The 14,929-nt window shown below is 39.1% G+C and overlaps 2 protein-coding genes across 3 annotated transcripts; one reads left to right on the plus strand and one right to left on the minus strand.

Moving 5' to 3' along the window:
* Positions 1-2,358, plus strand: LOC120107872. Its single transcript, XM_039121388.1, has 3 exons — positions 1-806; positions 1,659-1,831; positions 1,938-2,358. Exons 1-3 carry the CDS (start codon positions 42-44, stop codon positions 2,080-2,082), a joined length of 1,083 nt encoding a protein of 360 aa, XP_038977316.1. The 5' UTR covers positions 1-41; the 3' UTR covers positions 2,083-2,358.
* Positions 2,359-3,625: 1,267 nt separating this feature from the next.
* LOC103703890 (nuclear transport factor 2-like) lies at positions 3,626-12,772 on the minus strand. Of its 2 annotated transcripts, none has more exons than XM_008786929.4 (9): positions 12,437-12,772; positions 12,204-12,338; positions 10,996-11,305; positions 7,647-7,909; positions 7,388-7,571; positions 6,797-6,918; positions 6,634-6,699; positions 5,621-5,699; positions 3,626-4,295 (listed from the first exon to the last, which is right to left on the minus strand). In XM_008786929.4, the coding sequence occupies exons 1-9, from the start codon at positions 12,473-12,475 to the stop codon at positions 4,075-4,077; spliced, it is 1,419 nt and encodes a 472-aa protein (XP_008785151.2). In that variant the 5' UTR covers positions 12,476-12,772; the 3' UTR covers positions 3,626-4,074. The 2 variants fall into 2 exon arrangements, with proteins under 2 accessions (XP_008785151.2, XP_026659156.2); XM_026803355.2 differs by having other exon boundaries at positions 4,156-4,295; positions 5,621-5,712; positions 12,437-12,475.
* Positions 12,773-14,929: the final 2,157 nt, after the last annotated feature.

The raw sequence follows: 14,929 nt of genomic DNA on the forward strand, positions 1-14,929 counted from the left end.
GAGAAAGAAGAGAGGAGAGAAAAACGGGAGTTGAAGAAGAGATGTTGCTGAGGAGTTCTTCCACCCCAATCCTGGGATCTCTCCCCCCCTCCTCCCCTTTCTTCTCTGAAAGCCCGACCAATAAAAGCAGCCACCACCATAGCTTGGAGAGAACCTCCTCTGCCTCCTCCTCCCTCCCTCATGCCATCGCCCACCACCCCAATCCCACCCTCCACTTGCACTTCTCCTCCCTCTCCGACTCCTCCGACCGCGACCCCACCTCCCTCGGCTTCCGAAGAGCCCTCTCCGAAGGCAACCTCAATTGCCTCCTCTCCGGCGACTCCCACCACCCGCCAATCAAAGCCCCTTCCTCCGGCCGCCGAGCCAGCCATGTTCTGGAGCCCATCCCCTCGTTCTCCATATACAATTCCAAAGAAGAAGAAGAAGAAGAAGAAGAACCGCAGGAGGAGGAGGAAGAGGGCGGCGGTGGGCTCAAAAGATCGGTCACGATCGGAGAGACTATCCTCGGAGAATTCGGCTCCTCAGGCGAGAATCAAAATGTCGGCTTGGACAATGATTCTCGGGAAAGTGGGGACATTGATGGGAATGCGGCGCTGCCGCTGTTTCTGGCCAGAGGACTGGGGATCGATCGGCTGGGCTCCGGAATCTTGAATGCTAGTAGTGGTAGTGGTGGCAGCGGCAGGTGTACCGTTCTGACCGGCGATGGAGGAGAGCAATCCGACATGGAGGCTTACTATAAGCGGATGGTTGACGAGAACCCTGGCAATGCTCTGTTCCTGAGAAACTATGCTCGGTTTCTCTACCAGGTGATCCATTTCGCATTCTTTGCTCCTTAATCTGTACTGTTCTCATTTATTTCTCCATGATTTGGAATTTTGATAACGTGCTCCTGCATTCTATCTATAAAGTGGTCTCTAGTTTGATCATTTTATGTGTATTTGAAGTTCTATATCCGAATTGTCTCTGTTGTAGTTGTTAATTGCTAAGAAATGCTCAGAGTTGCCCGGATTTAGGTGGATAGCCTCGACGTTGAGAGATGTTAGATTTTGATGAAGCAATATTTGTTATTATTTGTATCTCTGATGCAGTGGAACTGTGGAAGAAAAGCCTTGGAATTTCCATATCTTGCTCTTAATGCAATTCTATCAGAAGAGATCTGTTCCCTCTGTGAGGTTTATTAGGAGAAAAGTCATGGTTTTGAAATTTATAAATTCCTTCAGAACTTGCAGCTGGAAATTTTTAATTAAGCATTACTTCTGAACCTGGCGACATATGTATATCAAAAAAATCATTTTTGTAAATTTCAAATAGTGAAACTTAACCATTCCTAATGTCCCGGCATAAGTCTTTGGGTCTAAATAGCTTTTTCCCTCTCAGCTTCTAAATGACAGTGCTTTTCATTCATTCACACCGAAGAAGACATTAAATTACTGGATAATTGCATTGTAAATAGAAGTTGATCTACTGGTTTCTCCTTGATAGTCTATTTTAGCGAATTGTATTTCATGTTCAGGTCTAAGATACAGTTCATTGAGAATCAAAGGATTCACTTCTATTTTCTTTACTAGTCTTCAAAGTACCCGTATATCAAATTTGCATCCATTCCTTCAGTATATTCATTTCCTCTCATCTGATGCAATTCTATTCTCTTGTATTAGGCCAAGGGAGATCCTCAAAGAGCTGAGGAGTACTACTCTCGTGCTATACTTGCAGACCCGGGCGATGGAGAGATCCTGTCACAGTATGCTAAACTAGTGTGGGAGCTGCACCATGATGAGGAACGAGCTTCTAGTTATTTTGAACAGGCAGTTCGGGCCGCTCCTCATGATAGGTATAACACATACACGTAGTCTCATCATCTTCATGAGCGTTTTGATTCTGAAAGAAAAAATTCTCTCAGATTCTGATGTTTTTTTATAACCAATCGTTCCTCGCAGCCATGTCCTTGCAGCATATGCTGAGTTCCTGTGGGAAACGGAGGACGATGATGGAGTAGAAGGTGGAGAAGGTGGTCATTCACGAGATTATGCTGGAGCATCCATTCATCATGGAGCATTGGCATCTGCAGCTGCTTCGTCATAAAGGCGTGGTGCAAGTTTGAACCAACAGTTGTATTGCTGAAAAACTAGCATGCTCCGCGATGTGCTAAGGGATATCTTGGAGATGAAGAGTTTGAAACATAGACTAGATTGTGGGCTCGTTGAACATCTGAAGGGCTCGTCCTATGGTAGTGGAAAGTGGAAGAAATGCTCTTGTCTGGAGACGTTAGAGAACATAATAAAAGCAATTTGTTACGTTGTGTAGGAGGACTGGGCGTGTGCTTATTAATAATCTTAAGATAATTTATTCAGAAAAAGGCCCAAGCTTCATCTTGATGTTGCTATGTTGCATAATATCACAGGCACTAAATAGAATTCGATTATGAAGCATTTGAAGTGGTTGCGCTCCTCCGCTAAATTTCCACCATCCCATGGCACTAAATTTCCGCCTGCGCTCATGGGAGGGAAGCTTGCTTTTGGTTCACGGATAGTGGCTAACGAGGTAGCCGTGGATCTGGAGGTTGAAGATGGGGGCCCAAAAGGAGTTAGGTCTATTCATTATCCTTTATAGGAAGATTCTCTGGATGATGATTGGTCTCTACCATCTTTAAATTTTACAGCTCATATATCTGTTAGTGCCATCCGTGCAGCACCGGAGCTCAAGCAGGCTGATACCAAAACTCATCAAGTTGCTAATTCGAGGCACTGGGTTATCTTGGGTGCTATCAGGTGACTTCAATGGTGCTATCAGCTATGACTCCTCTGGGTCCAAGAATTGGTTTGAAACGGTGGAAGTAAGAGTGCTGTAAGCTGCCTCCAAGTCCATACCACAATGTTCTGTCCTTTATAAAGAGTTGGGAGCAGCATGGCAAGCCCTCACCACTGCTATCCAACTTTACGCACCAAATCATGATTCTTCTTGCTTATGCTAACAGTTTTGGTTGTACTTTCTATAGAATTGAACGAGTAAGGCCTGCCTCCCATCAACCAGAAATTAAGAAATATAAATCTTGAATCATGGGCATCTAGAGTGAAGGGTTCATCCATTCAATATAAACACAAACGGGAGACAGAGCAACACCCAGACAGGAAGCGGGAAATCTGGCAATCAAAGTGATCCCACCGAGGCCTCATGACAGCTTTGGGTCACCAGAAAATAAAACCAGCCTACACTGATGAAGGTTGCCGCAGCATCTCCTGGAACAAATCCATAACTTTCATACATTCCCAAATATTCATTCAAACATATTCACGGATGGAGGTTCTTTAAGCACCACACACTGGAGACAGATGATTGCCGACAATACTCATTTATACCTGCTTGCTTTAATGAAGACCGTGGATAATAAATAAATCATGCCAGGAGAGTTCCAAATCCCAATCCTCCTGACCAGCCATAAGAGCAAAGATTAGAGCATCCTGATTTCCTTCGCATGGATCCAGCAGCTAAACAACAGGCACTGCCATGCACGCAGCTGTCTCCACATTTATATTCATCCACTTATAACCAAGAACCTAAAATATAGCAAGCTTCAAATGCCATGAGCTGTGATTTTGTCTTGCACTAATCTAACCAAGAGTCAGCATTCCAAAGATTAAACATGTTATAATGGCCAACCCACCAGAGACTGGCTCCAGCAATGTAAGATACAAGAAATCTGCAACATTACATCTGATGCTATACCATTTATGATCAAGAGAGCCATGAAATGAGAAACGCTCAAGATGGATATTTCGCATCAGAGCGATCTGAAATTGAATAGCAACTCAAATACTACCTCAGAACTCATTAAATCTCCAATTCCCTTTGAACTCCCGTAACTGCAAAAGTCCTACCCTCCTGAAATGAGGGATGAAAAAGAGAACAGAAAAATGGGAAGCGCACCCAAAAACACCAGTGCAGCCTCTCAATACCAGCTAACCAAATGACACTCCACAGAAACAGTAACCACATACGCTGTAAAAGGGCAAAAAGAAGACATCCAGAATATTGCTGGAACTCAGACAATGAAACCTTCATCCATATACCGAATATCTAAGATGAAGCTTCAAAAGGGTTAGACCCATTCCCCAGAGCTTGATTCCCCAAGATGCCCCTCTCTTGGCGAGGGCCTCGCTGAAGGTATCCGTTTCCTCTCAGCCGATTACTGTAGTCCCTGTCGCTATTGTCTTGCCCGCTACCTCTACTGAAGTTTCGACCACCAAAACGCCCCCTTGAAGCCTCTGTCTGGTAGCCACCCCGTCCTCTGCCCCTTCCTGCAGATAAAAGACAAAAATCCCAGGTTTATCAAAAATTATAAAAAATTCCACATGAACTGATTTCCAAAGATAAGCAAAGACGAACCCGTTGTGTTGTAATTTTTTAAGAAAAAAAGGAGTGGGAATCCCAAAAGTTAGGTTGCATTGCTAACAAATATCTAAAATAAAATCTCAGGTAGATATTAGGTAGAAGCCTGTCAACCAAAACAGTCTAGAAAAGAGCATATCCAAATAAGAGTATATCCAAAAAAGTAGTGCCTGAAAGTTAAAGGTAGAAACAGGAGGGAAGGGTTGATTGGATCCAACGAACCACATCATGAACCAAAAAGCAACCACATATGATCTAGAGCCTACTAGCAGGTAGTCTGCAACAAATAAGAAAATCAGTCCATGACACAACCCAACATGGAAGTAACCTATTCACTCAAAGGCAAATTAAGCAATATCCCATTGAATTTCATTGATCAAATAGTGTTAATAGAACCATCTGTTGATAAATGCGAGTTATTCCCAATAATTAGCCATCTTTCAAGTGGTTGACAAAAAATGGAGCGGCAATCAGATGGTTGCAATCATTAAAATAAAGCAACCGCACAATATGCTTGATTTCCCTCGCAGAAGTAAATACAAAGTAGCATATAGAGCTAAGCTTCAGAATTGACTCAGACTAATAATATCCTGAAACATTAATTACATTTCAAGCATTAAAATAAATGCAACCGCACAATATGCTTGATTTCCCTCGCAAAATCAAGATATTATGCGTGGATCAGATATATTATGGCCAATTCCTCAAAAGATTCTTCCACAATGGATTCTGATAAGTAAGATTTTGAGTAAGTGTTTACAGAATCTTCTTCTGTCCGAAGAAAAGATTCATTAGTCACCCATTCCATAAATACAAAGTAGCATATAGAGCTAAGCTTCAGAATTGATTCAGACTAATAATATCCTGAAACATTAATCACACAAATCAAAAGAAATAAGAACACTATGGCTAATGAAGAAAGATGGATAAGTTCAAATCATAGGACAGTACTTGCAAGACAATGTTGTGTAAATTCAACTTCATCACACATAAATATACAAAAATTCCAAAAAAGGAAGACAATATAAAAACCATTCATTAACTTTAATGTAATTTAGTTTTTATCATGATGTAGGCTTGCCACTGTATAAAGATTTTTACCCAAATGGGTGTATATTTTTACTGCACAATTCAAAGGTTCCAGAAATAGAACATATGAAAAAGTGCTAATCCATCCAGTTGAATAAAATTATAGACCAGCAGAAAATGTAGTACACAATGAAAAATTACTTACTTCCACCTCGAAAAGCACCGCTATTAGGTCTTCTCCCCTCCACATGAATTAGCCGTCCATTCAACTGTATTGGTGATGCCTGTAGAAAGACACTGTTCAAAATGAATACAAAAATGACAGAATTGGTTCAATAATTACATACATATGCATGTATGTATGTACAACACTCAACAAGAGAAGAACAATTAACTATCAGAAATATTTCAATGCCCCTGTTCAGTTGCATAAAATGAATACCTACCATCCCTAAATATCAGACTGCTAACTAACATTACCAGGAGAAAAATTCAGAAAACCTTATAAACGATTCAAATTGTTTTGCATTACTCTTTTAGGATGACATGGGGAGATGGAGTAAACCCACTTCCAGCCTTCGCCAAACCGGGCCGAACCGCCGATCCAAAACGGCATCAACTTGGGACGGTTCAGTTTAGATGGTTCGAATCTTCGAGAGGGCTCTCTTGCTCACTCTCTCTGCTAGAACACTCGCTAGTTCAACCCCCCCCCCCCTGCGGCTTCGATGGTTGAGTCTTCGAGAGGGCTCTCTTGCTCACTCTTCAAATGCTCGCTAGCTTCCCCCGCATGGCTTTGATGGTTCAACTCTTCAAGAGGGCTCTCTCCGCTCAAACGTTCTGCCTCCGCCCCCCCCCCCCCCCCCCCTCTTTGATGGTTCGAGTCTTCATGAAGGCTCTCTCGCTCACTCTCTCCGCTCGAACACTCGCTAGCGCACCCCCCTTCCCTCTCTCTCCCCCTCCCTTCCTCCTCTCTCTTCTCCTCCCTCTCTCTCCTTATGGTTCGGTATGCTCTGGGTCTGTGCAGTACATACCCAGTACCGTATGGAACCAATCATCAACCTATACAAGCCCCATCACTGGTCCCTGGTCTAGCAAACCTTGTATGAAGGCATATATAAAGTAAGAAAAAATAAGACAAACTTGCATAGATTTTTGGAAAGAGCATATCATTTTCAAAAATCACTCAAAAAAAATAATCAGTTTCTGAACTACACAAACCTTAAGTGCATTCTGCACGCCAACAGCATCTTCAAATTCAACAAATGCATAAAAAACACCAGCCTCCTGTATATTCACAAGAATGCACGTTTATTAAGCAACAGATGTATAACAGATTCCAGGAAAGTAAGATAAAAAAGTAAACAAACTGTAACAAAGTAACCTTGCGACTCCTAACAGTAACACCATCAGGCCTAATTCTGCCGAAGTTCTTAAACTCTTGCTCAAGGTCAGATGCAGTAATAAATGAAGGAAGGTTTCCCACATAAACAGATCGTGATTCACCTAAGACAAAAGAATACAGAAATCAAAAATTTTAATATTCAACTAAACTCAGAGAGAAGCAGTGAAAAAGGCTGCAGACAGATTAAATAAAGTATGATAGTCGAAAAAAATAGAATATAACATTGCTGAACAATGAAAAGGTAAAGAAAGATAAAGATTTACAATATAGACTGCTATAAATAATTTAAATTAACATGAAGAGCAATAATTCATTCACACAACAAAAAGACAGACCACAAACGATAGAAAAATAGAAAGACAAATGTTGCATCAACAAAAAATAACACAAACCAAAAGTTTTTAAGAAATATATATAGAAAAACTAAGTCGAAACAACTAATCAGAAACTTGTTCAAAGAACCCCTTCCAAAAAAAACAACTTTTCTAAAGTGTCAAAATGTGCTCTCACAAGTCCCAAAAACCCTCTCAATTCCACATCAGATACACTAACAGATAATGGAAGAACTACCTTCATATTCAAATGTTGCACTTTCCTCCAATGCCTCTGAGCTGGACTTCTCGGGCACAACAGCAGGCTGTGACAGTTGCACGGCTGACTGTGGAGCATGCTGCCGGTCTGAGGCCACCTGAGTGGTCTTGTTTAAAGATGCTGGGTAAGGTGCAGAATGTCCCGATTGTCCTTTAGATCGTAGCTGCAAAGAAAAAGGGCAAAATTTAGGCTTCTCAAAGATAACTAAAAGTGATAAGCAAGTAGTACAAAAACATACAATGGAAGCATAAGTTTGCTTTGGAGGCTCCCCAACAGGCTCCTCTGCAGGGGCAGGAGGTGGCTCTCTCATGGTGGTCATCACATTTGGATATGAAACAGTGGGCTCTTCTGCTGAAGTTTCATCTATCCTTTCATCAGACTCCAGAACTTGCTGTTGTGGCTCAGGGATGCTATATTTCTCAACTATGTCGTTTTCCTCTTCATGGACGGCAGTATCAAACTCCGTAGCCTGTATTTCTTCACCCATCATGTAGTTGGAAACTACCAAATTAACCAACAAGGTCAAAGTTAAAACAAAGACAGGATGCCATGGGCAAATCTTACTCGCCTCCAGAAATCAAATTATTTTCTTTGCATTATTCAAGAAATCTATACAAAGTAGCTCGGAGTAGAATTTCAATAAAATCAAAACTGATAAACTGGAGAATAGATGGAAATTAATCCCAAGTTTGCTTTATTATTAAAAAAACTAATAGGCAACCACAAAAGTCTTGCATGGAGTTCTCTGAAACAGTATCAACAAACTAAAACTTACAAAAACAGAAAAGTAACACTCGTATTCTTCACTAAGAATGACAAATGGCAGATCATGCTCAGAGTTGGATGTCATTCCTACGACTAAATATTGTTCAGACATAACAATGGCGTCAAGCAACTACATCTTCAAGATGATTCCCTCGTTATCACAACTATTGGGCTAGAGAGGATGCACCATCATATCCGGAAGAACTGACAACAGATCCCACCTCATTTGTTCTAATAACAAATTAGTGCATTCGTCTCTAATGCTTAAATCATCGTATGCCATGAGCCAAAATAAAACATAAACCAAACAAGATATTGTGAAACTTCAAAGATAAAAAGGTCAAAATCTAGCAAGTTGTACATGGGAAATGATGAAGGCAGCATGCAAAGCAAACTGACCCCATCTTGGGGGAATGATTGTGTTGCAGAAAACTAATAATATAGTCAGGTCTAAATTTTCCAGACATCCAAAAGAACTTCACTCCCACAATCCTATAGAAATATTTGCAAAACAATACGTAGATTCTTTTCAGTTGTACTCCGATGTAGCTTTTCTACACTCCAAAAAAGAACAAGAAGAAAAGGTGAAATATGTTTTCCTTTTATTTTATTCTTGCTATATCCTAAAACTCTGAGAACCACATTATACCTTTCTGAGTAAACTACTTTTATTTTTTCTTCTATTTTTCAGCAGATTTTCTCGCATCCAAAAAGACCATGGTTGGTTTCCCAACTTTATATAAAACATCATTGAATGAAAACAATTTGGAATGCGCAATATAACTGAGAGAAAGATAGACGGGGTAGGTAAGTTAATTAGCTTCAAAAATTATTTAGGCCATATTTTCATCACATAATATCATGTCAAATATCATACCATGTTTAACGCAAAAAATGTCAATTTATATCAAACTTATTATTCAATGTGAACAAGATATTTTCTTTTACAAATGTACATACAGACATATAGCCATAATCATTTTCCTTGCTTTAAGCATTTCTATAACACTGAAGAACATTGAGTTAAACAGGAAATTGAGAGGTTTTGAAAATATGTTAATTATTATCGGCATATCATGCATCATTCAACATGGGAATATTAGCACCAAAAAGTGGACTATAAATGATTTATCGTAGATAACTTCTGCAAGTATGCAAAAAATGTGGATTTATATCAAACTTATTGTTCAATGTGAACAAGATATATTCTTTTACAAATGTACATACAGACATATGGCCATAATCATTTTCCTTCCTTTAGGCATTTCTATAACATTGAAGAACATTGAGTTAAAAAAAATTTTGAGAGGTTCTGAAAATATGTTAATTACCATCAGCAAATCATGCATCATTCAACATGGGAATATTAGCACCAAAAAGTGGACTATAAATGATTTATCGTAGATAACTTCTGAAAGATCTGAACTTTGAACGACCTAGCCCCCAAATTTTATAACTATAAAAAATTACAAAACAAAAGGAGCTATTACATATATGGATAAAAAAGCAACTACAAAATTCATATCCAATCAGGTAAAAAGCATTTCAAATCTTATCCTAATAAACATTGAAACATGTAACTCATACTGACTTATATTCACAAACATAACAAACTTCCATTGTCTATGGACTTGATTTGTTCTCAATCTCCATAAGTATGTCAAAATAACTGAGACTCCATGACCACCAAAAGTTTGTTCTCCCTGAATCCACCAGCCTCGCGATTTCTTCGTATCACATATTTATCAGGCATGCCTAATTTCATTGTGTTATGCCAGTTGCCTCCACCATCGATGTATATCGACTAGTGAGCCTAAATTGCATGTAGAGGAGAATGCTTACAGTTAGTAGAAGAGGCACTAGGTTTTGAAAAAAGGCATGTAAAATGCCAGAGAGTATCTAAAGTGCAAACCCACCTAACCTACAGTTTTGCTATAATACGAGGCGCACACCAAATACACTAAGAAGGAAATTCCCATGCCTCTCTCTGTCTCTCCAACTCCACTTTCAAGGAGTGAGCAATCCTGCTCTTCCAATGTTATCCCAAACGTTTCTTTCTAAAATTTTACCCTTCATTTAAAAGGTGGGGAGTAGGGCACAAGCTCATCTGTTTGTCTTAACCTATCCTTTTACTTTATGTATCTCACTTAATAATGGTTTATGAGTGACATAAATTAAATATCTTTCAGAATGAATCATAAATAAAGCCTATGAAATGGTGTGGATCATAAGCATCCATAGATTCACAAGCCACCAAGCTCACATAAATTCAAAACAATGATGATAGAAATAGAAGCACAAATGCTCATCGAATTCTCCTTTTAGTTAGCAATAACATGGGGATGTCATTATATCCATGCATATAATCAGTCAGATACATTATTCATGCCAAATGCTGGCTAAAATTTTTCTTCAAAAATCTTGCTTATGTTTGTTCACACTTCAAATCTCTTAAAATTCCTGCCATAAAATAAACTTTACATACAATTACTTCAAGAAAAAGCATAAGCAATAGACAAAACATGTATCCTGTCAAGCAGTATTTAACATGGACATGAGGATGTCACTTCTGATGATATTCGCATACTAGGCATAGCTAGTTAATGGACTGAGGACATGAAATTACAGAAACAGAGATATCAATGTACATGTACTCAACCTAATTACAGTGTATCCACATTGTATTTTTAGTGTAATATAGATGAGTTGCCAACTTATCCAAAATTTCAAGTAGTAAAATAGGAAAGGTGCACCAATGATTAGCATCATCTGTGTTATAAAGGAATATATTGACTTCTATTAATTTTCAAAGTGGATAATACCTGGCTCCGGTATAGGACTGGATGCATTTAACTTGGTTTCAAAATTGTTATGGGAGGCTAATACAGTTGTTGGGTGCTGATTAATATGTTCCTCTTCGATGAAGTGAAAGATGTCGTTCAAAACAAAATATCCTTTTTCCTGGGGTGCAAGGAAGAAGGTCTGCACGAATTGCCTCCTGACACTGTAGTCTTTCAGTTGCACATAACCACAAACCATCACCAAAACACCTCCACTCCAAGATTCCAAAGAGTGTGCATTTTTTATCTCAATCCCATTAAAATTCAGGCACATTACAAGATTGTGAATTTGCTGCAAAGTTTTACAAGAAACTACATCAGCAACATATAATAGAGCCATTAAAAGATCAGTAAGCAATGGGATAAAAAGGATGATAAAATGAGAGAAAGTTATATATTAATCCCTGGCTTCAATGAAAAAGATTTGCACATCATGACTGACAAAGTAAACAAACAGAAAATGAGCCCTCAGCAACAGATATTTTTTTAAAAAAAATATTAATATCTACATGTAAGATGTGATACTTAAAATTATTGACATGGCAATGATCTGATGTTTTTCGAAGCTGGGATATCAGCCATCTAGTGGCTGACCACAACCAATATGAACCAAGATCTGATTCTATCTCAGTTGAGATAGAAAGTGGAGGAATCTGGAAACCCGAGAACTTCCAAGATCTTGGCTGATATTTCAAGATCGAGATATCAGAATGCCAGCCAATATAGTACATCCAGGAATAGCAATTATTGAAAGGCCTTGATATATTGATGTTGTATCAGCCAATGTCCTGGGACTTATCGCTTTACATTGGCCCAGACTAACTATTTAGTAGTTAAAATTAAACGCTGTCTAGCATCATTTCATCACTATAACTTTAACAAGAAAGAGAAAACTTAATTTGAGAAGCGAAATAGTTTAAAAGCAACAACAGTAGAGGAGTGGAAAAGAGTTCGGTCATATCCGTAGCTTTTACCTTATAAAGTTTATAGTTATACAGTCGTTTTTCCATTATAAACCAATATCTAGTACAAGAAAAATCTTTGTTAAACAAAATCTTCGTAAGAAAATACGTTTCGAAAACAAAAAAGTTACCCATTACGCCGCCCCCCGCCCCCCAAAAATAAAATAAAATAAAATAAAATAAAATAAAATAAAATAAAATAAAAAATAAAAAAGGAAAGAAAGTTACCAGCATCCCCGTAGCGGACTCAGTCGTGGTCCCATCGAATCGCTTCATGGTGCTCGCATTCGTATAAAACTGATGAACTAATTCAGGCTGCTGTTGAAGAATATGATAGTATTGCCCCACAAAATAACTCCCCACCTAAACCATTAAACAACGACCAGAAAGCTCGGATTAAAACCCAAAAAACATTAAAAATCCAAAATTAATAAGAAAAAAAAACCATTCTATTCGATTACCTGAACGGCAGTGACATGACCTGGGAACGAAGACGCCATAGTCGCCTTAGACGCACAAGCACCGAGATCGATCACAAAACCCTAACCCCCCGAAAGTTCCACTCCAAGCCCTAAACCGAAGGACGCCCAGCACCGCAACGGAGATCGAAGCACTCGCGATCGACAGATCCGACTAGATTCCGCGTTCGACCCGAGCGATTTTATAGAAATTGAGGCAGAAAGTTAGAGAAGAAGTGCCCTTGGATCCTTCCAAAGATCCACCCCGTCTTCCCTTTCTGATCGCCGAGGCCTTTAATGGCCTTCTCTATTTATCCCCTCCCCTTCCCCATCTTTCCCTTGATCTTATATATGTTTTCTTCCTTTTATTCGCTTCACTTAGCTTATGGTTTAATTATACGGTCGATACGTATTCCTAGAAGGCGATATTAGCCGTTGGATCGACAGGGAGCTCGTGATTTGCGCCAGCGTCGCGGCTAACGTGCGCTCGACAGATCCTGGGAAAACATAAGCTAAATCTAACATGCGCCGATATTGGTTGCGGCGATTGGAGAAACTCGATCCGAGCCGGCCGATCCTATTTTGATGCGGACCATAGACGCGAAGAATATTTGACACAGCACGTGCCATGCACGTGGTCAGGTCAAGAAACGTACATGGACTGTTTGCCAGCTGTTTCGTATTTTTATTTAGACATTCTTTTTTTGGTAAAATATTGAGAATTTCTTTGATTGATCATGCTTTAAGACAAAAAAACAAAATAAAAATCTCCATTTAATGAGAGTGGCAAGCAGCATACAAGCTCAATCAGGATCCATTTTCAAATAAAGCTGCTCTTATGAGTAGAGCTATTAACGAGCCGAGCCGAGTCCAAGCCTGGGAGAGCTCGGCTCGGCTCGTTTCACAGAAGGTTGGGCTCGGGCTTGCTTGACAAAGCAAAGACTTGGGCTTGAACTCGTAAAACTCGTTTCAATTACGAGCTCCAAAACGGCCCGAGCTCGAGCTCGATAACAAGCTATTTTTCTCTATATGGTCAGATTTTTATAAATTATGGTGCTGAAATAAGATCTTTCAGTAGGAGACTAGAGCTCGTTTGAGCTTGTGAGCTGCTTGGGCTCGAGCTCGAGCTCGGGTTCGGGTGTAAAGGAGCCTAATATTGGGCTCGGGCTCAGGCTCGTTTGACTAAGGAGCCGAGCTCGAGCAGCTCGGCTTATTAACAGCCCTCCTTAGGAGCTGTTAAATGGGTTTACGATCGATATTATCAAAACTAGGTGTAAAGGAGTCTAATATTGGGCTCGGGCTCAGGCTCGTTTGACTAAGGAGCCGAGCTCGAGCAGCTCGGCTTATTAACAGCCCTCCTTAGGAGCTGTTAAATGGGTTTACGATCGATATTATCAAAACTAGGGCATTTGGCTAATTTTATCCATTTATCTAATGTTAGTTTTTTTATCGATAATTTTGTATAAATGATGAGAGTTAACCTTTGTACAATGTTAGAGTTGCTCCATGACTGTTATTTTATTGTCATAATCTATATATCTTAAATTTATTAGATTTTGATAATTATGGTATATGCTATTAAAACTGTTTATTTTGAAACTAATTTGATAATTAGTTAGAGATCACAATAATATATTAATTTTAATTTCTAAATAATTTTTACAATGTGAAATATATTCAACAATTTTGGTCTTTAATTAGGATGATGTATTCTTGATTTTAAATCATAAAATATGTAGTTCAAAGTAGATAATAATAAATATTTCTTGAAAATAATTAAAAGGTCCATGGCTAATATATCCCATTTTCTTCGCCGCTTTCATCACAACATAGCTCACCATTGCAGTGGCTCACATCTGCGACTCCATCCTCTTCTAGCCCCACTGCTGCTCGCTTGCCCTTCAACCAAAGCATTGCGCCTTGTTTGCACAGTGCTTAATAAGTTCTTCCCTTTTCCCCCTTTTTTTATGATTTGGAGAGTTGGAGAGGGGGGGGGGGGGTAATTGACGTTTAGGTTTAGGGTTTTGGAATATACCTTTTGATTTTAAAAAAATTCAATTCATGGAACTCCGAACATCATTCCTATTCCTTAGCTTACAAATTTGTACAATTCCACAGAATGAAATTTCCCCTTCTTTTTAAATATTATGCTCTTGATAATGGAACAGTGATGGCAATGGATCATCATTTAGCGATCTTTACTGGATGATATCAGCATTTCTGTGGTGATTTTCTAGCTTCACTTTCATATTTTTCAAGTAAAAATATTTTCCGTTGCATTCTTTAAAAGTTGTGTTCTTCATAATCCAACCTCCAATTGGTTGCAGCAGCGTATGGAATTGAAGTTTAGTTGTTATACCCAATTCCTTTTCCTGTTTTCTCCCTTCGAAGATTAAAAGAAAAAAACAAATAAGTTTTTCTCCTAATCCACCTTTTCAATCTATGCAAAGCAGTGAGCTTTGGTAAAATCTCCTTTCTTCTCGCTTTTCTTCTCGT

This window comes from Phoenix dactylifera, unplaced genomic scaffold (genome assembly GCF_009389715.1).
Source record: "Phoenix dactylifera cultivar Barhee BC4 unplaced genomic scaffold, palm_55x_up_171113_PBpolish2nd_filt_p 001054F, whole genome shotgun sequence".
Classification (NCBI taxonomy): domain Eukaryota; kingdom Viridiplantae; phylum Streptophyta; class Magnoliopsida; order Arecales; family Arecaceae; genus Phoenix; species Phoenix dactylifera.